We start from the raw sequence: 24,919 nt of genomic DNA on the forward strand, positions 1-24,919 counted from the left end.
GTCTTGTTTAAATAAAACACCATTTTTAAAAACAATCTAGAATTATTTCTATATTATTCAGCCTCAAGAAATACATGCCATACAATTTTTTGAGGTTGATTTTTTTTTTTTTTTGCCATTCTGGCATATTTCATAAATGCTTTTTAGTAAGCATTTAAGACTAGGAAAGAACATAAGTTGCATGTGCACTTAGAGTATCAGAACTTTTATAATATTAAATTACAATATCTTAGCTGGTATTTCACTTTTGGGAAAAAAAAAGACTTTTTGAAATGATTTAGTAATTTTTTCGTCACAAATTTCAGAGCCAAAATCAGGCTACAGTAGTTGAAGAGTGTCTTAGTCTGTCTGGGCTGCTATAAAAAAATAGTCATGCATTATATGATAATGTTTCAGTCAATGACAGACTGCATATAAGACTGTGGTGCCATAAGGCTATAATACCGTATTCATGCTGTACCTTTTCTGTTTAAATACACAAATATTTACCATTGTGTTATAACTGCCTATAGCATTCAGTACAGAAACATGTTGCACAGATTTTTACCCCAGATCAATGGTATGTAGTCAGCTATACCATCTATGTTTGCGTAAATATACTACATGACACTTGCATAACAACGAAATCACCTAACACCACATTTCTCAGAACTTACCTCCATCATTAAGTGACATATGACTGTACCATAAGCTGGTAGATTCCAAACAACAGAAATTTTCTCCACAAATCTGGACTCTGCAAAGTCTAAGATCAAGGCACTGGCAGACTTGGTGTCTGGTGAGGACCCACTTTCTGGTTCATAGAGGGTGCCTCTTCATTGTATGCTCACATAGTGGAAGGAACAAGGTTCTTTCTGGGGTGTGTTTTACAGGGTGCTCATTCCTTCACGAGGACCCCACCCTCATCATCTAATCACCTTCCAAAGGCTGCACTCCCGATATCATCACATTGGGGATTAGGATTTTAACATATGAATTTTGGGGGTACACAAACATCCAGACTCTAGCAAAGGGTCAGTAAACTTCTATTAAAGTCTGCATAGTAAATATCTTTGGCTTTTGGGACATATGATCTCCGTCACAACTACTCAACATTGCCATTGTTGTATGACTGCAGCTATAAGAAAAGTAGAATAGGCCAGGCACAGTGGCTCATGTAGCCTGTAATCCCAGCACTTTAGGAGGCTGAGGCGGGCAGATCACAAGGTCAGAAGATCAAAACCATCTTGGTCAATATGGTGAAACCCCCTCTCTACTAAAAGTACAAAAATTAGCTGAGCGTGGTGGCGCGTGCCTGTAATCCCAGCTTCTTGGGAGGCTGAGGCAGGAGAATCGCTTGAACCAGGGAGTCAGAGGTTGCAATGAGCTGAGATCACACCACTGCACTCCAGCCTGGGCAACAGAGCAAGACTCCTACTAAAAAAAAAAAAAAAAAAAAGACAGAAGGAAAAGAAAAGTAGAATAATGGAAATGACTGACTTCCAATAAAACATCATTCACAAAATGGGCAGTGACTGGATTTGGCCCATGGGCCATAGTTTGCTGATCTAGCTCAATCTTTTCATTTATATATAGCATCCAATATTTGAATATTTGCTTAAACACTTAGTTTCAGGAAACACAATATTACTGGAAGATATCCATGTTTGATAATGAGTATTTCATTAGCTTTACAGAATATAATCTATTTCCCGTATTTTTAATTTAATTCTTATATCTTTTAAAGAATGAATTAAAATATGTATCCTGAAGTTATATTCTAAGGATATGTAACACATATTTAAAATGTCTAGTACAATGTCAGATTGAAAGGTAAATTTCTTTTTCCTTTTCAGCACTGTACCCTATAAGCACACAAACATTATCCTAACATAGTTGAGTGAAACACCAAAAGGATAAGCTTTTAAAAATTGCACATTAGAACCATCTGGGAAGCTCTTAAAATATACCCTAGATATTCAGATTTAATTATTCTGGGGTGAAACCCAGTTAGGTAATTTTAAAGCTCCACAGGTGAATCTAAAGTATAATTATCTTGGAGAAGCTATGACCTAGTCCTTAGCACACTTACACTTATCATTATGGGACAGAATGAAGCTTAGTTGAAAAAGAAGAAAAGCATTTTTTTTGTTTTGTTTTTTGGTTTTTTTTTTGAGACGGAGTCTCGCTCTGTCGCCCAGGCTGGAGTGCGGTGGCGCCATCTCGGCTCACTGCAAGCTCCGCCTCCCGGGTTCCCGCCATTCTCCTGCCTCAGCCTCCCGAGTAGCTGGGACCACAGGCGCCGCCACCACGCCCGGCTAATTTTTTGTATTTTTAGTAGAGACGGGGTTTCACCGTGTTAGCCAGGATGGTCTCGATCACCTGACCTCGTGATCCGCCCGCCTCGGCCTCCCAAAGTGCTGGGATGACAGGCGTGAGCCACCGCGCCCGGCCAGCATTTGTTTTTTATTAGTTTGGGGAAGGGAGTATCCAATCCTGCAGCCCTATTTGTGCTTTCTTTTGTCATCTTGCAAAGGTAAGAGGACTTGAAAAGCCAAATATATTGTTGTACATACTTTCCGGTTTACTCATCTTTCCTGCTTCCTTTGTTTTCAATGGAATATGAAGGTTAAGAGTAGAATTGAGATTTTTGAGTCTCTATAAATTTGTATCCTGTGGTGAGTAAAAATGGTCACCACTGCCTTTCTGCCTTATATGTTCAGAAGATTAGCTGAGCACTTAAAACTATTTGTAGTGTTGATCTAATTCTTCGTAAATAAAAAAGGACTACTTTCACTGAATTGCTAGTTATAAATCTAGTAATTGATAATTTTGTATATTCTTTCTGTTGCGAATATTGTGGTAAGAGAAAAATGTCTAGGTATAGAATTTTCTGTGGTTTTCCAGAAATGTTTGAAGATAATATTCAGAATATGTGGAAGACATAAAATATAAATCAACAAAGTAGAGATCTCTTTTTTCCTAAAACACTTTTATCGCAAGCTTTTTCAGAATGTTTCCTTAAAGCAAGCTACCTCCTACTTTAAAGTATGATCAATATATTGCTTATCTTTCAAAAAATAAATAAGTTTGTAAATTTTCAAAATTGCCAGCATTTCAAGAAGGGGTTATGGATTATGTGTTATTAGAAAATGATACATTTTAGAAGTAGTGATATAGCAAATGAAATTTCAGCCCACGTATCTTCCCAAGTGCTTAATCCAAAGCCATTTTAATTATGATACAGTGCAAAGACATTTATTTTGGATGGTGCTCTACAGGTTATCCTTAAGAACATTGTTATTTTGTAGCAAATGCATATGCCATAGCATTTATATGGTTTGGATCCATATGTCAGAAATAATTTCATAACTTTTTATGTAAAAATCAAGTTGTTCTTTTTGGGAAGCCTGATGCTTAGCAGCATTGAGTGTACAGACATTTTACAATAAACCTTTTGCATTATAGATTTTACAATAGTGTTTGCTGTCTTCTACGCAGTATTGTAAAGATGTAGGCCTTTTTAGCACTGGGATACCATCATTTTCTAGATCAGATCTTTATGGTTTCTGAGGGGAAGACAGAACATGAGTGGTTTTTGGGAGGTTGTAATGGCAAGTGGCACACATCACTTCTATTTCTTTGAACACAACTCTGCCACGTGGTGTCAAACTAACTACTGGGGTGAGAAAGCAGCCTTCCCTGTGTCCCATAAGAGAGATTATGAATGGTGGGAAATGTCAGTCTGTATCCTAAAGACTGAAAAACCCACACACACATTCTTCTCCCTTTTGTAAAGTTTCTCCAAAGCAGGCATTGCTGAGTCCAAATCTTGTATTCCATTTGTCTTATAAATCAAAGAATACCCTTGGAAGCCAATATATTAACCAATGCTAAAAAAGGAAGATAGATCTGTCTATCCATCAACCTGTTTTTCCTAGATAATTTATTTTCAGCCTATTCTCCCTTTCACCTAGCTTTTTTTTTTTTTTTTTTTTTTGAGAGGGAGATTTGCTGCTGTCACCCAGGCTGGAGCGCAATGGTGCGATCTCAGCTCACTGTAACTCCCGCCTTCCGGGTTCAAGCGATTCTCCTGCCTCAGCTTCCCGAGTAGCTGGGATTACAGGCGTGCACCACCACACCCAGCAAATTTTGTATTTTTGGTAGAGACAGGGTTTCACCATGTTGGCCAGGCTAGTCTCGAACTTCTGACCTCAGGCTATCTGCCCACATCCACCTCCCAAATGCCGGGATTATAGGCATGAGCCACCATGCCCGGCCCCTTTCCCCTAGTTCTTAATGTCCTGTTCAGAGAAGGGGCTCTTTCTCAGCTCTGCCACATACTAGCTTTGGCCTTTGAGCAAATAAATTTACATATTAATTAATCTATTCACTCAAGTACTTATTAAGTATATAGCACATAATAGACAATGGGAGCCAAACAGACAAAATTGCCTGCCTTTTTATATTTTAGTTGGGGAAGATAGATAAAGACCACCCTAAGTACATACATGAACACATAAGTAAGATGGTGATCAATGTTATGGGGAAAAAACAAAGGGAAGGGAGTTGAGAAGTATAGGTGTAGGGAGGAAGTATTTTTAAGTAGAGTGATCGGGGAAGGCCTCACCAGGAAGGCAGCATTTGAGAAAAGACTGGAATAACAAGCAAAAGAGTAATGCTGATATCTGAGGAAAGGTTATTCCAGGAAATGAGAATGGCAAGTGAAAACCTGAGACTTATTTGATAAAAAGGAAAGGGAACGATATGACTGCAGCAGAGAGAGAAAGAAGATAGAATACAAAGCCAGGCAAGCAAACAAAGGCTAGTGTTTGTGAGACCTTTAAGCTACCATAATGACATTGGCTCTTCCTGTGAATGGTAAACCACTGGACGGGGTGTGTATATGTGTGCATGTGTATATATGTGTGTATATGTGTATATGTGTGCACGTGTGCATGCACGTGTGTGTGTTTCAGGCAGGGAAGTGACATGACCTTATTTATTTGTTTATTTTTTAAAAAGTCATTCTAGCGTCTGTGTTGAGATGTACTAAATGAGGCAAGGTGGAGATTGTGGAGGCTACCTAGGGAATAGATGATGGTGGTTCATGCCAAAGGAGAATCAACGGCAGTGTTCAGAAACGTTGGATTTTGGAGGTAGAGCTAACGGGAGTTGTTATGAAATTAACGTAGGCCATAAAGAAGGCAAATCACATTACTCTGAAATTTTGGCTAACTTGTAGAATGTAACTGTGACCAATCGAGAGAAGAAACACTGCAGAGGAAGCATTTTTTTTTTTTTTTTTTTTTTTTTTTGAGACAGAGTCTGGCTCTGTCGCCCAGGCTGGAGTGCAGGGGTGCGATCTCGGCTCACTGCAAGCTCTGCCTCCCGGGTTCACGCCATTCTCCTGCCTCAGCCTCCCGAGTAGCTGGGACCACAGGCGCCGCCACCACGCCCGGCTGATTTTTTGTGTTTTTAGTAGAGACGGGGTTTCACCATGTTAGCCAGGATGGTCTCGATCTCCTGACCCTGTGATCCGCCCTCCTCGGCCTCTCAAAGTGCTGGGATTACAGGCGTGAGTCACCGCGCCTGGTCGCATATTTTATATAGGATGAACTAGAGCTGAGTTTTGATACATGAAATTTGAGAAGCTTTCTAAACACCTAAGTGGAACTGTCCAGTGTAGATCTGGCTACATGAGTCGAGTTCATGGGAGGAAAGATCCAACCTGGAGATTTTTAATTTCTTTGTGCCTTCATTTTCTTGTCTAAAAACAGAAGGTAATAGTGGCACCTATCTCACTGGACTGTTGTGTGCCTGAAAAGAGCTAATCCTCAGTAGGCCAGTAAGAGACTTTATAGTGAATTGATTTAGTGGAAATGAATCAACATAGAAATGAATAATAAATTTAATTTAAGTAAATGTATTTGATTACATACTTTTATTTTTCAAAAAACCATTCTTAATCCCATTTCTTTTTCCAATTAGTTTATTTCAATGTGCATGTAATGTCCTTTCTTCTTAAAATATACAAACTCCAAGGATATTACTTATGAAGCTATGTAATTTTAGGTTAAATTAAATAATAATCAGAATTTTAGCTGGCATAAGCAGATGCCGTTTTGGCCATTTTAAAAATTAAGCTGCTCTGATGGAGAATAAAAATCAATGACAAGATAAGTTATTTTGGAAGAAAATAGAATAATTTCTCCTCACTGGCAGTCTAAGTTCAATAAATCAAATGAAATAATTAATTTGCATTTATAATAACATATAGTGAAGGAAGTCAGTACTATCGAATATGAAGGAAACACCAAACTCATTGGATTATCCAACAAACAGATATCTCAATATTGGATTAGCTCTTCATTTTGGAAAAATATTCCAAATGCAACTTTATCCTCCCAAACAGAGACCCTGTTCCCTTCAGTTATTAGCAATTCATAATTTAACATGAGGACATATGTAAGAACTGGTAATGCTGCTCCAACTTAGGAACTCAGAGGAGATGCTCCAGAGACCAACATTATCAGTCCAATGCAGATTAGTATCACTTTGCTCATAAAAGAGAGTGTAAAGGTTCTTGAAGTTTTTTGAAAGGAGAGGCTTAGCTGACTGTTAAGGAAGCTATCTTTTGTCTACAAGAAATTTATACTTTTCTCTTCTAAATTTCACAAACAGAATATTATTAGAGACAACAGAATACATTTACAAAAATGGCATCAGAAATAATTGACTACATTATGTACAATATCCTCTATTAATGAAATAAATGTATATTTTATATGATATTTGGTCTTTATGAAAAAATAATATAATTACCAATATTCTAAGGATGAACAAAGAAGTTTACAATAGCATGCAAGAAAAATGAGAAGAAAATGATACAAATTGATGTTCAGAAGATTTCAAAATCTTCAGCAAAGTAATTTCAGAACTAATACATACTTAAAAGAGAGAAAGAACTATGATTTCACAGTCGAAGGCATACAAAATATAAAGGTATTATGATCTGAAGAGTTAATCAAAGAGAGATGAAAAGGGAGTTGATATTGGAACCTTAAATTTTTTCCTATCTGATATTTACTTTAAAGAGCTTTTCTGAAAAATTATCTCTTCTACTCCATCGCAAATTTCTGTGACGCATTGTCTTCTCTAGCCCCATAAAACACATTCAATCTTTACTCTGAACATCGGTTATTACTTATTAAAATTAATACATTGGAAGATTATAATATATTAGTTGTAACTCATTAGCTGACTCATGAAACGAACAGCCAGCATTGGTTGTCAAGCAGAATGTTAATTGCATTTAATAAATGTTAGTTTAATGTTGTTAAATGTGCCACATACACGGGTAAAGGCAGTCATATGTTGCATATGACACAGCATATAGTTCTAAATTTCCCGAGGGTGACATTCCCTTTGGAGATTGGCAGGAGAGCTTTTGTTCTTGGGGCCGTTTATTAGTACAGCTTCTGGAATTTCTAGTGATCTTATTTTGTGTCATGGTATTTCTACTTTGGGGAAGGAGGGTTGGAATGGATGGAATAGAAACAATGAACTGCCCTTTACACCTTGAATGATAGCCTCAATATGCAACTGAAAACACTTTCCACATTCAACTGTTGAATAAAACTAGTCAATTTTGTTTCAATGATGCTATGGCCAAAAGACAGCAGAGAGAGCAATAATATGAGCTTTGGAAATAAATAATTGACTTTTATTTTCCCCAAATTTCTTTTGTATGGGTAATACCTGTATGAGGGCAAAGATTTTCTTCAACTTGAACTAAAACCTGTATTTTTCATTAAATTTTAGTCCATTCTAAACATTATTCAAAATTTTTAGATCTTCCACCACCACCAGATCCCCCGCCAGGTCAGGGTTTAAGGCAGCAAATAGGCCCGAGCCAGCAGGCTGGTAACGTGGAAAACTCAGCAGAGAGAAAAGGAAGCTCTCTAGAGAGACAACATGCATCCAGCTTAGAAGACACAAAGAGCTCACTGGATTGTCCAGCTAGAACCTCCCTAGAGTGGCAGCGACAAACCCAGGAATGGATAAGCTCCACAGAACGACAAGAAGATATACGGAAAGCCCCACACAAACAAGGTGTCGGATCAGGTGTGTTCTGCACAGTCCCAAGAAAGTGTGGACTGTTACCATTTCTTTTCCTACCAGGTATTCTAGAAATGGCAGTTGTTTAAGGGCATCTGAAAAATATTTGCCTTCAATCAGTAATGGAATTTGGAATTCCTTAGCAGAGTTTACCAGTACATGCCTTAAGGCTGATTCCAACGGGCATTGCTCCTCAGTCAACCTCTCCATAGGGTCTTTGATCCCAAGAGACTTCCAGGCTTCATCTAAACGGCTCAGTAGAAAATTTTATTTTTTGGCCTATTAATGTTTATATTGAGTACTTTAAAGATCGCTAAATTTAATCTTTTCTGTCAGTTTAATCTCTGCCTTTAGCAAGTTTGTTCATTTTGACTGAAATAACCAGTCATTCGAAAGGAGAACTCACATCAAATACGTGAATTCATTAAAATTACAAAGTTGCAGAAAAATGCCCAATCACAGATCCTCAAGTTAGATAAAGTTATACTGGGCTTGCACTTTCTCCAACTGTTAATCAGTTGATTGATTTAGTTGGTTGTTAATCCGTCTATGGGAAATGCTCCTTTTTATAAATCAAGCTTCCTGGAAATGTCACAGAAATAAATTTCATTGTTTGTAGTTAGATTTTTTTGGGGGGGCGGTGTGGCGCGGGAGGTGGGGAGCCTGTTTTATAAACGCATTTTCTGAGACATCTCATGTCAGGATTCATTGAGTATTGAAACACACACATACACATACACACAATCTTTGAAAAAATGTCTTTTCACTTATTCATTTGGACTTAATGTGTTGTAGATAGACCTGTCTCCATGCATTTCCCATAACTACATTTTGTCACAACTTGGTGCTCAAGTTTTTGGAAAATGTCATTTGTGCAAGGGCCAGTAGATGACAATTTTAATATCTGGGTTTAGTGAAACATTTAGAAAGGTTACACCATTCAGGCTGTGAGAGAAAAATCATGTGGTTCTTGTCATTAAAGACTATGTAAGGGGAGAAATAGTAAATTCAGTCAGCATTAATCATAGAATAATAGCCCATACATAGAAAGAAAGTGAAAAACAGAAGGGATGGGGTGTGGAGAGGGAGCAATGAGAATAGAGAGGGAAAGGAAAAACAATTTTTGAACTATTGAGTAATTATTTGTAACATATGTCATGAGTTATTTGTAGAGAGACAATCTGTAAAAAAAATTAGCATATTATTTATTTAAATGTGTGAGTTTCTCTTTTACTTTTAAGGAAATACATAGCCCTTTAAATAATGTATTTCTGTCTCAAAAAGCAACATAAATTTTAAAAGCTTATTTAACTAATATATAGTTCTTTATCTAAATCAATTGAGAAAATGTTGCCATAATTTAAGCTGAAACAAAAAACATGTTTCTTTAATCTTAATGGGAAAATTAAATTGGAGCCTCATTGAACTTTAGAAATTATTCTCAGATATGCTTTTGTTAAACTGTATTTCATTGTATGCAGCTCTCTTTTATAATGAATTTAAATCTTGCAAATAATATATAACATTGTGTACTTATCCCAAGATCTCTTTCAATTTAATTTTGCTTTGGTTCCTATTGTAGGAAATGTTGCTTGCACATAGAAATTTCTTTAATATCCGGTCCTGATTAAACTTCATAATTTTAATTTTACTAAAGAATGAAATGGTAAAGTAGGCCATTCACAGTGTAATATTTAAGAGTTAAGTTTAGTTTGCCTCCATGTTGCTGTTCAATTTAGCCTCTGGGTTTTTTTTCTTTTTCAGAGGAGGCCTTGGTGCCCTATAGCAAGCCCAGCTTCCCATCTCCAGGTGGCCACAGCTCATCAGGAACAGCTTCTTCTAAGGGATCCACTGGACCTAGGAAAACCGAGGTGTTGAGAGCAGGCCATCAGCGCAATGCCAGCGACCTTCTTGACATAGGATATATGGGCTCCAACAGTCAAGGACAGTTTACAGGTGAATTATGTAAGTGCTGCAGGTCATTTAAAAGGCTATCGTGATTCAGAAAGAATCTTGGGTTAATAACATTGCCATATTAAACAAATTTCAGATTAATAGAAAACCTGCTCTGCTACGAAAACAATCAATTGCAATTTTCAACAAGTTTGGTCATAACTTAGGCCATTGCTATATTTATTGCAGTCCATTTTTATAAATGTTTCTGCTATTTCAAGTTGGATTTATGCAATAAAAATTGTTTTAAGTTAGGCAAGTTGTCTTAACACTTATAAGTGAAATTAAATATAGTGTGTTTATCATTTTCTTTGCCTTTTTAACTGAACACAATAAAGAAATGGAGACACTGGCCTTTTGGTAGTTTTAAAGAAACTCCTAAGGAATGCTTCATTTTCAAGTTACTCTTTATTTATTTTTTAAATTTGGGTAGTCACCCTTGAAGAGTTGATCTTTGATTTTTAATTAAATTGTAATGTTTTGACGACAATAACATTTTATAAATAAATTTCCATTTATGAATGAAAACTGGCATAGGTAGTTAGTATAATAATTTTTCTAAATGTAAGATACTAGGTAATAGGGAAAGTTAAGAATGTCACAGCAAAAAATATTGAGCTCCTTGTGTTAATTTCCTCAGGAAAGTTACCAATACAGCTTTTCATTATCAGAAACATATTTGCCGAATATTTTTAACTGCCTCATCAGAAAAATAGCATTACCATTATCTTCACATCACAGATTGTTTGGAAGATTCTGTGACGTGATGAAAAGAGAAATAATTTCAAAATTATAAATTTCTTTATTGATCTCAGTTGTCATTGTTGTTGACTATTGCTAATCTATTATTAACATTTTTTTATAATTTTAATTTGATTCATAACTACTTGAATTTTTCTTTAACGTTTTTTTGAAGTAATGACAGACTCACAGGAGTACCAAAATAGTTCTACTGGGTGTTTAAATTTCCAAATTCTATAGTGTTTTCTTTTCTTTTACTCTTTGATCATCTCCTTCAAGTAAAATTACTTAAATTCACAAACTCATCTATCTGAAGACCTTATTTTCATTGATTATCTGTTTGCTTTGCTTTTTGTTATGCTGGTCGGAAAAGTAGAATGCTTAATTTACATTTTATTTCTATTTTTTTCTCTCTTTTTAGAGTAAATGAGAGGAGACATACAAAGCTGCTCTGAAGGACCATCAGGTCCGAACTCATGGAAGTGATGACACTAAACAGTGCAATGAACAATTTCTTTATTTATGTACTATTAAAAGAACTGTAAATGCAATGTAAAGACACACAGCCACACATATCCCACAGATATTTTAATCGTGTTCTTCTCTTAAGTACACCACCCACCTTAACTCTTTCTTGTCAGGAGTATATAAAAAAGAAAGAAAACAAAACTCACCCAACAGGAAGAAAAGGATTTTCCTCTGTATATAATTTCTTTTGTGCATTGCTATGCAAGCTCACTCTTTTTAGCTCTGTTCATATTATTGTCTGTTCTTATTGGTCTGTTGTACTATATGTGAATTAATAGGCTGTGGTGCCATATATTAACTTTTAATTGTGTAACTTTTATGTTTAAATTTTGCACTGCAATTTTATTTGGTGATAAGCACAAATCTCTACTCCTCATGACATGAAGAAAAAGACTGAATGTGAAGGGAGTTTCTGTACTGTAAGCTAGATTGGATAATGATGGCTGTAACAAATCATGTTAGATGGTTTTCAGTTGGGGTGTAGAAATAGGAAGATGCAAAGGAACAGTGGTGTTGGCAAAGTCTTATTTGAATGTCAGGGACTGAGTCAATAAAAAAAATAGTAGAAAGATGGCTTTTACTATTGACAAAAGCAGGGGTCAAAAAAAGTAGTTTAAGTCTTAAGACTGAATATGCATTAAAGTATGCAGGTAGCAAAGACGTAACAAATTTGCTTAAAAAAAGAAATTAAAGTTTTATTTAGAATCAATTTTACCTGTCATTGTAATTGACCCATCTGAGAATTACAATAAGCAAGAGGAAATTAAGGTGTTTTGCAAGAGCTGTATTTATATTACAGTTTTTTAAAAACATTTTCTGCATTATCATAATTAAGCTCTCCAACTCATTAAGTCAGAATATAATATGAAGTTCCCCAAGGAAACGAACAAAAGAACTCTAGAATATCTAGCAAATAGTTAAAGAAGCAATTTATTATTAGGGCATACTCGGGCTGTTTCCAAATATAAACTCTATTGCAATATCTCATTTCATCTTTCTAATACATGTACAGTACACACTAGAGGATAGAGCTGCATCACTTAAATTCATGACTTAAAAAATAATACAGTCTATATACAATTTGTGTTTTATTTGATTAAGAAGTGAAGTTTATGCCACCCAATGTATAGCCAAATTGTACGTGCTTAAAAAGCAGCGCCGAGAGTATGTTCAGTTCACAGTAAGTAGATTTATTGGAATAAATATTTTATGGTACATTCTCAGAAATTGGCTTCCAACTAAAATACGTTTGACCCATTTTGAATAAGGAAATTGAAAAGACAAATTTAAAAGGAGAAAAAAAATGCATGTTTACAAACTTTTTAAATAAAACCAGACCTTGTAAGTGGACATTAATAATTGTCCTGCCTCATTTGTTTCCACGACTTTGACAACAAGAAGTTCCTGAACATTAGTCATGTATGCTCAGAATAAATGTGACTTTGAAATGTATGTTAGCTACTGTACATGTATAGTCAGTCAAGTAGAAGAGGACCTTCCTGAAATTCTCACTTGTGACATTTTCCCATGTATTTCCTACACAATCTTAAATTTTATTTCTGTCTATACTTTCTCAAATTTGTCCTATGATAAGTTCAGTTGTTGGTACTCTTCTAAGAATGTTCAACTTAATTAGGATCAGTTCTAAAATATGGGACCCCTTTGAGTGACAATTCACACTCCACGCATTATTGGCTCAGTAACCAATTTATGTCATGTCGTTATAACAAAGGGATGACATAATTAAACATTTCCATCTTTTTTATTCCCTAAGACTGCATCAGCACAGGCAAGTATAGAATGTAATGTTCTTCATGGGCCCCACCAGCTTTTTGGTGCCATGTAATTTATTTCTTCACTGAAGAGAAAAAGAATTCTGAGACACAGTTATTAAACCCTTTATCAACTTTCTACCATCAGTGCCTGAATTCTAATGCAGTGTGATTTCTCTGGGACAAAGAGACTGAGGAAGATGAGAAGTTTCTGCAAACAGTGAATACATACTTATTCACAACTCTAGGATGTGAGGACTTTAAATATCTCTTTATGCAGTTCCCTACCTAACCTCTTTCTATTTAAAGGCAAACAAATTTCGAAGAGGTTTTGTGTTCCCTCTTTATGTGTCTGTATGACCCAGTTTAGTCTAAAACTTTAGTTCATTACATATACAACACATAGCCTTTGATCCCTGGTAACTGGCAGGTGTTGGTGATTAATAAACCAAGGCTTCAAAGTGAAGTATGCGTGTGCAGATGACTTTTGGAATAACGTGGGCATAGCGTCATACCTTCCTGATTGTCTTCAGCATATAAAAATTAACTGTTGTAGTTAAAATTATGTCATTGCAGAGCTTGTGTTTACTTGGAATGTTCTTTTAGAATAGTCCATGTTGCCTATTAAACCTAGTTTTAAACACATTGGGCAGTCAAATTATGCACCCAAAATATCACCCTCAGGTAGATTGAGGGCAAGATAAAGTGCTGTAGCTATACAAAGGAATTCAGAAACATTATTAGAAATCAAAGGCTTTGTCAGCTTGCTACATGTAAAAAGCTACTAATCAGTGTGAGTCAGATGTCAACAGAAAAATACAAATACCTATGAGAGCCACAGCAGTTTTTCATTTCACAGCCGATTCAATGAATGTGATTAGAAATTCACTGAGCTCACTCTTGCAGGTTTAAACGGAGGCCTGCATAAGGACTGCAAAAGGAAGTCTGGGTGGGAGAGAATGTAATCTGATCTTGCACTCATAGGCAATGCTGCAATGCAGTCATGCCCAACACAAGCACAGCTTCATTCATAACAGGAAACGTCTTCTTTGGGAAAATAGCTCTATTGGTGCCCAAACTCAGGTATGCCAGTGTATGCAGGTGGAGTCGCCCTACCCTTCTTCCAAACATGTCCTATGAGATTTTTAAAATAAGATGGCAATAGTACAGGGGCATGAAAAGAATTGATTCCTTCACAGGATTTGAATCCAGTTCAAGGGAGAATGTAGAAAATTCAAAACCAACATATAAGGTATCACACAACCAAGAAAAGTAAAACCATTGCAAGTTTACTTGCGTTGAGTACAAAACAGATTTAATGGTGTTCTATGTCATAGTTTAATGCTCTGGGTATTTAAATATGTTTTCAACAGGATTTGAGTTGAAAGTTTGTAATGTGCTTTGATGGAACACCTCCCAATTTCTATTCAATAAACTTATGTAATCGTCCATTGACAATATAATGATAACAGTACCATTGAACTCTAAACTGTGGTTTATCTTCATTACTGGGAAGCAACTGTGCATCAGTATTAAAGATATGCAGAAACATAATATTCACTAATTTGTTCATCTGCTTCTGTATATTGTTTATGGAATTACATGGCAAGAACTGTTGTAAAGCAACATGTCTTTCCACATTATTTTAGAAGTGAAATTACTTTTGTTTTGCTTCTCTATAATGTGTACTTCAAATGAAACACCATACTTTTTTTAAAAAAAGATGTTCAATTTACTAATTTTTTTAAATCTCATAATTTAAAAAGCATTTGTTGTGATTTTAAAGTGTTGCAAGAAAAGGGATTTTGTGGCCGTGGGTAGACTTTTTATACTTTGTTTTATAGATGGATTTTTTTTTAACTGTAGTTTGTTTAAGTCACCAAGCAGCGTCCAAAATCTTAATGTGTTTCATTTGATGTTGTTAGATCAGAGAAGAAATTGGCATAAAATCGGTTAATAGTATTGTCAAAGAATTGTGTATTGTGTACTCACTGGGAAAAAATAAAATATATTCACATTTCAAATTTGTAGAAAAGCCATTTATGTAAAACAAACCTGTTTGTAGACATGCCAAAAAAGACCAGGTAGCCACTTTTAGAACTCTGCATTAATATTTTGTGACTAAATGCATAATCTCAGTTTCTCACTCAGTTATGGCTTGAATAGTGATAAATAGGAACTGGTGTTGACATTTAGTAGTGACTAACAGACCCTGACAAAGAATACAGCAAGCATTTGAAATATAGACCCCATTCTATCAGCACTGCTACTTTCCCCATACCATAAAGACCTTTAGATAGATTTAAAACAATTATCTTATTTTTGGAAGTATAAGTAAATATGAAAATTGAGAGAAAATGAATTTTTCTCAATTACTTTAGAAGAGCTAATTATAAATTTCTTTTATTTTGGATGTTTTTATACTGGATGTTGAAAAGTTATCTCAAGGACTGAGTAGAAAAGAAAAATGCCTCATTTTATTATATTTCATAAATATTTTATTCTTTTTCACTGCTAAGTACAACTATAGGCTCAATTTTTTTTCCAAAAATAAACAGAGGCAGTTTCTGTATTCTTTAAAATAGTAATACTAGTGACAGGAAAAAGGAAAAAGATTATTGTTAAATCCTGAAACACTCATTTAAAAATATTTTTAAAAATACAAGGTTTAGGACAACACATTTTAGAGTTTCATTTAATTTATATTAATAAGGTGAGAATAAAATAATATTACTGTAATGACAAATGATGTTGTATTAATATAATACAGTGACAAAATATAATATATATGATTAAAGACAAAGTATGTCAATATGATAAATGGTAGGGCAATTACAAAACAACTGTTCCTTTATGGAATTTGTGTATAAAATGGCAAAAGTGTAAAATTATCAGGAAGGTTTATTAAAGTAATACACTACACTCTTGATTACTGTATATATTAGCTGGAGAAAAGATATATTAATGTTGCACAAAAGCATTTGAACAAGAAATTATACTTCATGTCCTCCATTTTTTTTTAAATGTGATTTTATCTCTTCCACAGAGGAGAGAAGCAGAGTTGACACTAAACTTCATTTCGTAGGAAAGATGTGAAATAAAACTGTACAATAATACAAAACCAAGTTTTAAAAGTTCAAAACAATACTCCAGTAGAAAAGCTAGCAGTGGGGGGAAAAGAATCTGTTATTTCCAAAAGTTTGTAAAGACTCTTTTTACGTTGATGAATTTAGTGTGGTCTCAGTTTTGGCCTTCAGCTTCTTAGGCACAGAGAAAGAATCTGACACGTAGGAGTGCGCAAAGCTGTCAAGAATCCCAAAGACAGATGCAAGACAATTATCCAGATGTGTGTTTAATATGAAGAACTACAAAGGTGACTAGTCTTTGCATTTTCCAGTCATAACATTTTCTCCGTGCAGTAGTCGAGCTATAAGAAAAAAAAAATGGCTGGGTGCTGTGGCTCATGCCTGTAATCCCAACACTTTGAGAGGATGAGATGGGTGGATCAATTAAGCCCAGGAGTTTGAGATCAGCCTGGGCAACATGGCAAAGCCCTGTCTTACAAAAAAAAAAAAGAAAAAAAGAAATGCAAAAACTGGCCAGGCATGGTGGCACACATCTGTAGTTCTACCTACTAAGGAGGCTGGGGCAGAAGGATCACTTGAACCCAGGAGGTCCAGGTTGCAGTGAGCAGTAATCATGCCACTGCACTTCAGCCTGGGTGACAGAGTGAGACCTTGTCTCAAATAAATAAATACATACATACGTATATACATACATACATACATACATAGAAAGAGAAAAAAGAGAAATACATGTATATTTCCAAGATATCTGATTATCTATTACCAAAATATTATCAAGATTTATATATATATATATGTATTGCAGATATCTTAGTAATCAAGGAAAGCTACACTTGTGAGTCAAATAGAATGACCTTTTGGCTCATGTCAATATTCATAACAGGAAATTTGCAGGCCACTATAACTGTTCTGAAACCATAGCACCATAACATCCTTCGCCTATAAAATACCTTGATGGATATAACCTCTGGGTCGTAGACAACATTTTTTGGACAAGTTTTAGAAAATGTTTTTCTACACAACACTTTGGAATAATTTGTGTCTAACAAATCTGTGTTTTTGTTTATTTATTCACTTCCTTTGCAAGCAAGTTTTGAGACACTGTGCTAAGAATTAAATATTCAGATTAGTAAAAACAGCAATAACCTTTGCCTTCATAAATAAATAATATCTTCTGTTAATTCCTTCCCTGATTTTTTGCCTAGAAATTTTTGACGAATGTTTTGAAGCTAAGAGGAAAGAGCCAATAAGCAAGGTCTTCAAATAGATTGCCAAGCAGTAAAATTTGTATTAGCTTCATTCAAATCCTCCATACCCATCATAAAATCTAGTCTTTCTCAAAAATAGTCCACAGGATTTTAATAGCATTTTTAAAATGAATAGGACAATAATGGAATTGAAGTTCCATAGTTGAATATATGAAGACATTTCTTTACTACTTGAATCCTTTACAAATCTGTTCAAATCTTATATGACATAAAATCCTTTGTCCTGGAGCATCTTATGAAACAGGGCTATGTAAAATCCTCTTTGAAAAATAGTCTCCTAGGAAGTATCATACTTTATCCTGCCCCTAGACTCTATATTAGTGGCCCCAAAGGTTTTGCATGCCATGTCTTGCTGTGGTCTTTTAAAAATCAATATTAAGTCATGGGAAAGAATCATTCAAATTCTATGTATAATGTGCAGATGATAAAAGAAATGTAGGGGAACATCACACTTCGGGGACTGTTGTGGGGTGGGGGGAGGGGGGAGGGATAGCATTGGGAGATATACCTAATGCTAGATGACGAGTTGGTGGGTGCAGCGCACCAGCATGGCACATGTATACATATGTAACTTACCTGCACGTTGCGCACATGTACCATAGAGCCTAAAGTATAATAATAATAATAATAATAATAATAATAATAATAAAGAAAAAAAAAAGAAATGTGCAGTGAGAAATTCATTAATTAAATTATATTTCCAAACCTTATTTGAGATCAGTGCTCAGTCCTGTAGCAACAGGTAAGATTGCATCATGTTCTTTAGTTTCTCTACAATGCTTTTGTGCATTGTCAGCTCTTGAAATCATTAGGCTAAAACTAAAGCATGGAAATACACTTTCTGTCTCCTCCCACCCCTAGCTACTGACCTTCAACCAGATTTCAAAAGTATAATATATTTTGAAAGATTTCACAGAAGGATAATTTCTTAAAAGCTACTGTATGATTATTAATAGGTTCTCCCTGAAGAGGTACCTTGCTTAAAATAGTAGCGAGTAACGCAAAATGTAGGAAAAGAGGGCTTATAATTTCTCATTAAGATAATACAGAGCTAAGTACCAGTGGAATTTGAAATAGAGCTAACTAGTAATGATGAAAATTCATATATTCAGAAATGGTTAAATAGAGAAGTAACAAAGGGAAGACGAAGATAACTATTACATGAACTTTCACTGGCTATGAGGACAAAAGAAGTGAGGGAAGTTAAAGTGGGATGTGAGAAGTAAGAATTTAAATTTACTTGATTAATTTTGAATGATGATAGATTGATGCAATCAATAAATTAACATGTCCCAACATAGGTAATGTGAGAACAGTTACGGATGGGCAATGAATGGTTATTCTAATGAAAAAGAGGGAACAGACAAATGGTGGCAGTCTGAACAAAAGACACATTAGAATACTATGTATTCAACTTAAGAAAAGGAACTACAACATTTTCAATAACTGTGCAAGCATCTCTTTGCAAATAACCACCTACCAAGAATTAAGACACCGTTTCCATCAATGTTGGTGATGCTATTTTTTCCTATCTTATACAACTATAATAAAAATGTATAAAACAAATCCCATATACATATGACAACAAAGTATACATTTAAAGAAATATGTGTGTTAAATGTCCATATCAACTAATTCCCACTAAAATCATTTTTATAGTTATTATTTAAAAGTTGAAGCTCATGCACAATGATATTTTAGATTTGTCCTAATATTCCAAGTAAAAATAATTATAAACCTTAAAATGTATTAAGTAGCCAAAAACTGTATTAGGAGCTACACACATACAGGCATACTCATGCACATGTACAGATATACAAATGTACATATAATAAAATAATTTCCATTCATTAGAATCCAACCAAGATAGGATGGGGATTGAAAAATACCCATAGTCCTAAACTGTGGAAAAAGGGAAACCTAACAAGAACTATGGGGATTGAGACAAATATCATAGGCTGAATAATACTTCAAATAATCTCTATTTCTCCTAGACAAATTACATAGATGCATTTACATGTATACATATGTATACATACACTTACGTACACATGCAGAGTCTTCCTTCAAGATCCACAAAGAATTGGTTCCAGGATTCCTACCAAAATCAGTGGATGCTATACCTTAAATATAATGGTGTAGTATTTGCATATAACCTATGAACATCCTCCTAATATACTTCAAATCATTTCTTCATTACTTATAGCATCTAACACAATGTAAATGTTATGTAAATCATTTTATACTATATTTTAATTGGTATTATTTTTATTGTTTTATTTTTATTTTTATTGTAGTTTGTTTTCAAATGTTTTCCATCTATGGTTGGTTCAATCTGAGGATTTGGAGCCTGTGAATATGGAGGCCTGACTGTATATATTTCTATTATACACATCACATATATACATACATATATGCATTTCTGAAGAAATGGATATTTTGTTGTTCAAATGACCAAATGCTCCTTTTAAATAGATGAACACATATTGTATACATAGTATTGTGGTTGGCACAATGTAGTTGGGGGCAGCCAGTTACATTTAATGTAATCATGTTATAAACTAGTTGGGGTGACATAAGTCATAGAGTGAATATTATTTTACAAGTAGAAAGTGAAAGAAAGCCATATAAAATTTAAATTGTTGCAGAAATCAATTTTGGGAGATGACAAGTGGAAGGGAGCATTGAGCATTGGTGTGGTCAGGCGAAATGTCAGTGGTAAAGGGAATTGACTTTGGCTTTGAATGAGAACAATTAATAGAAAGATAATTTAGAGGAGAGGAAGCAGACACAATGTAGTCTCTAGCCAACAGGAAACTGTAGTCTAATATGGGAACCAGTCATTTGAACCAACATTTGAATTCAGGAGTATCCAAGATATGATAAATAAGCAATATACTATTGCAGTAGGGTAAGGAAGGTGGACACTCCATTCAGACTTTAGGAGTCAAGCCACGCATTACAGACTGACTAACACTGTAGAGAGTGTTTATTTCTCCCAAACAAACAAGTTAAATGAAGGTTAAACTTCCCCTGTACAAAAGCACTGGTTCATAAGGCAGCACAGCATAATTAACCAGTCAATAGCACACGTGTTTAGAAAACAACAAGGAAATATGGTGGGGCAATACAATGAAGAAAAGGATGAATGGGTTAAAAAGAAGTAGACTAATAATGCCTAGAGTGAATAAAGACCTGAAGGAATACAGGCAAAGAGGCTATTTTTTCTACTTTGCATGCTCCTGTTTTCATTCTGAGCAGATAAGGACATCTCATCCTCAAAGGGGATTTGTGCTGTTGGAAATGAGAACAGTCGATTCTACCTTCAAATTCTACGTAAACACATTTGCCATGCATGCAGTAAGAGTCAAAATAAAGAACATTATAGAAGCCCAAATCTGCTTAAAATAAATATCTGCCTAAAATAAATATCATAATTATAATAGAGTATGAAATATTTCCACTTACAAAGTATGCAGTTGCATGTAAATAACAAGTGGGAAATACCAGACAAAACCAGAATGACACCAATTATGATGAGCATAATCACAAATGGGTCATGGTGACTTTCTACACATGTGCAAATGAATGGAGCAGAGCCAAACCAGACCCCAGGGATGGAATGGGAACTTCATTAGGGAAAGTTAAGAACAATACACAATGATGATAAATCCTGCAACAATAATCTGTCTGAGAACCAGCCATATTCAAGGAGTACACATTCAAGGAGCACAAATGAATCTATATCCTGCAAAGAGCAGATGAATGAAAACCAAGGTAACGGTGTGCAGTAAAACTTAGTAGACAAAAATGGAATTCAAAGCATAACTTGGTCTTTCCAGCTTTCCTCTCACCTATTCTGCCTTCTACCAGGCCCCTGGTGAGTTGTTAGTTATCTATTATTAAAGATGAAGAACAGAACAGCTTAAAAATATGAAAAATAATTAGAGCATAAAACTAAGTATGGATAATTATGAAATGTCAAAATATAATTAATCATCTATTCCCTGCAAGTGTCTCTTCTGAAGTGACCCCATAGTTTTAAAATGCACAATAACTTTAATTTTGTAACACCCACAAGCTCTCATAGACACACACATACAAACTATGCACAAAACTCCTTGCTGACAAAACAAACTTGTTATGAGACTTAGGGGCAATATTCAATATACACTTGAACATGGATTTGCTAGATAAGTTCTACAGGTATAAACTATACCTGCTCAACATTCTCTTTGACATATTTCTCTAGTTATAGCTTGTCATCAGGGATTTCAGGTTTTCCTTGTTTAAATTTAGTGCTATTATAAGTATTTTTTTTCCCTTGAAGACATGTATTTTTATTTTTCTAACCTTTTGAGGCTGGAGAGAGAGCATTTCCGAATAAAGATTGCAGGGTATTTAAAAATATACAGCACTAAAACACCATCTCTTATACTCTGTTTGCAATTGCCAGTTTCTGACAGAACACTGAATTGAGGGGTTGCCGAAATATTGAACTGATTTGAATATACTGACACCCACTGAATTATTTTAGCATATTAAGTTGAATGGCATTGCAACTTTTCTTGTTAAATCATCTATTCCATCTGAGTAATACCCTATCTAAGAGCCCAAAGTCTAAACGTATTGAATAAACTAGTAGTAGAAACAGAATAGAAGGCATCAAAAACATGTGTAGAAGCTACTAGGAATGCAGTTGTTGAATAGTAAGTTTTGGACTTAAACCCATGTAAGTGCAAAACATTAAAGCTTCACTTTACTTTTTATGTCTAAGTAAATATGAAATTGCCCTGAAGAGGCAAACATATTTATTCTGCTAAAATCTCAAATAAACAGAAATTTATCAGGAGAGCCTTTGTAGAAAAGCTGGGTAAGAGAGTAGCACTATCTTCAACCACAGCTTTGCAAAAGTCTGAGGACTGTTTTTCAAATAGACCATTTTGTAATGCAAATCTTTTCGAAAAGCTAAGAATTGTAGTCACAGTAAATATTATCTTATCCAAGGCAATCATATTGGTGGTGTTAAAGTGTGAACAGTAGACCAATATTTTTTACTTGGAATGGTCAATCCACTTAAGCAGCATATACTTAGGGAGTAGATTGAGTCAATATTTTCCTGGGAGAAGATACCTGGATCATCTTAAGCATTTATCAAATGCCTGAGTGCTGTGTTTAGTGAAAGAAATTGCCTTTAAGATAAAAATGGTTCCTGAATGTGCTCCCAGGAAAGATCTTATCTCTAAAGAAGCTCAGCTTATGCCGTAGAATATGTACTTCAATCTGTTGAGCACACCAGAAATCATCCAATACACTCTCAAAACAAACAACAAAAAAAAGCAGCTCATCAGTTGAATGAGTGAATCTAAGAGACTCCATTTAGATGTTGATAATTGTGCACACTAGGTTTGTTTGGTACAGCGATTGCTCCACAACAGTTCTCTGGAAGCAAGGCTTCACTCACTAACAATCATTCTGGTTTTATGCTTACTATAATAAGAGAATACACATCTATTTTTCTCTAGTAATTTGTCCAAATTGTTAAGGTTCATATTCAAAAAAGGTATAAATTTTAAAAATGTATACAATTTTCATTTTAAAATTGTCATTAGAATACTCCTTGTATATTGGTTAATACTTTGAATGCAAGAAATAATCTGCCCCAAAAGTACAGGTTTAAAAATACAGATTAATATAACTTAACACAAGCTGTCAGATATTTCCAGGGTGGTTGCAGTGAATGAGTTTGAAACGAAATAAATGTAATTAGTTATGAAATAATGTTGCCCAAATTTTACTCACCTTTTTTGACTAAATTTCTTCAAGACAAAGGTGTGGCATTGAATTTTAAAGCTATGTTCAATTTTTTCTTAATTTAGAGATATTGAAATGCCTTAGCAAAAAATATAACATTGAGAGCATTATGACAGTGAAAGAGATCTAACCTAACTGGCTCTACCTTGCCTTTAACCTCTAAACTGCCCTTTGGTCATGCCCGGACATGGGCCATGTTAACTTTGGGAGAAATTTATTTTACAGTTTAAATGGTAATAGCCCTTCCCCAAACTAAACTGCCTTGTAAAACGAATGAAACACCATGAGGTTAGGGGGATGAAAGAGGCCTGAATTCTGCTAAGATATAGGCATAGTTAAATGATTACCAGCCATTATTCCAGAAGTGACAAGATTTGCAACTTCCCATTACTCCTGTAAATATCATTATTGTAGAACCTAAGATTGAGCTATTTAGATATTGTATTAATCTGTTTTCACACTGCTGATAAAGACATACCCTAGACTGAGCAATTTACAAAAGAAAGTGGTTTATTGGATTTATAATTCCACATGGCTGAGGAGGCCTCACAATTATGGTGGAAGGCAAGGAGGAGCAAGTCACATCTTAACATGGATGGCAGCAGGCAAAAAGAGAGCTTGTACACAGAAACTCTCATTTTTAAAACCATAAGATCTTATGTGACCCATTCACTATCACGAGAACAGCACAGGGAAGATATGCTCCCATGATTCAGTCATCTCCAACTGGATCTCGCCCACAACATGTGGGAATTATGGGAGCTACAAGATGAGATTTGGGTGGGGACACAGAGCTAAACCATATCAGGTGTCTTTTCAGGCTTTTGCATTTATGACAGCCGGATGGGCACACATGGACCAGCGACTCCTCTTTGGCCTCCACCGAGAAGCAGACTCAGCACATGGTGACTGTTTTCCACAACCCTATGAATGCATCCCCAACCAATCAGCAACACCCATTCCCTAGCCCCTGCCTGCCAAACTATCCTGGAAAAGTCCTAGCCTCTGAATTTTGGGGAGGCTGTAGCTGGTATTCTATGTGTATTAAACTCTTTCTATTGCAATTCCCTCATCTTGCTAAATGACTCCATCTGGGCAGCAAGCACAGTGAATCCACTGGGAAGTTACAAATTGGTCAAAGAAAACTTATTTGTGGTGTTGGTTTTCAAAAATTAGTGCTTTACACAGATTCTTTAAAATTTCAGTAGAAAAAGATATCTTAAGATTTTGCCAGATATGTGTTAATCATCACACTTCTTAGAAAAGATGGAGTTAGCAGCTCCCTGATGAGACAAGCAAGAAATAATAATGATAATGAATAAAGTGTATAATATAGATAACCCAGTGGTTTTCAAAGTATCTTTCCAGTACCTTAGGTGTTCTCAAGACATTTTCAGAGAGAACATGAGGGCAACAGTACTTTCATAATAATACTAATATTTCATTTGTCTTTTTCACTAACTTGATATTTGCAAGGATAGTGCAAAAGCAGAGGTGAGTCAAACTGCAACTTTCTTAGCACAAATGAAGTTAGTAGCACTAAACTCTATGAATAATCATTGAAGTCTGCACTGTGTTAGTTTGTTAGGACTGTCCTAACAAAGTGCCACAGATGTAAGAGGCTTAAACCACATACATTTATCTTCTCACAGCTCTG

The 24,919-nt window shown here is 35.1% G+C and overlaps 1 protein-coding gene across 23 annotated transcripts in view; it reads left to right on the forward strand.

Moving 5' to 3' along the window:
* ROBO2 (roundabout guidance receptor 2) overlaps nucleotides 1-15,398 on the forward strand; it is a 609,610-nt gene extending 594,212 nt beyond the window's left edge. For 5 of the 23 annotated variants that reach the window (XM_054551635.2, XM_054551633.2, XM_054551637.2 and 2 more), the window contains 3 exons: nucleotides 7,834-8,106; nucleotides 9,865-10,065; nucleotides 11,216-15,398. In XM_054551635.2, the coding sequence (XP_054407610.1) occupies nucleotides 7,834-8,106; nucleotides 9,865-10,065; nucleotides 11,216-11,217 (476 nt within the window). In that variant the 3' untranslated portion in view covers nucleotides 11,218-15,398. The remainder of the gene's footprint in view (nucleotides 1-7,833; nucleotides 8,107-9,864; nucleotides 10,066-11,215) is intronic. The other 18 variants (XM_054551644.2, XM_054551645.2, XM_054551651.2 and 15 more) reach the window with 9 other exon arrangements.
* The last annotated feature ends 9,521 nt before the right edge of the window (nucleotides 15,399-24,919 follow it).

The sequence above is a fragment of the Pongo abelii genome, chromosome 2 (genome assembly GCF_028885655.2).
Source record: "Pongo abelii isolate AG06213 chromosome 2, NHGRI_mPonAbe1-v2.0_pri, whole genome shotgun sequence".
Taxonomy (NCBI): domain Eukaryota; kingdom Metazoa; phylum Chordata; class Mammalia; order Primates; family Hominidae; genus Pongo; species Pongo abelii.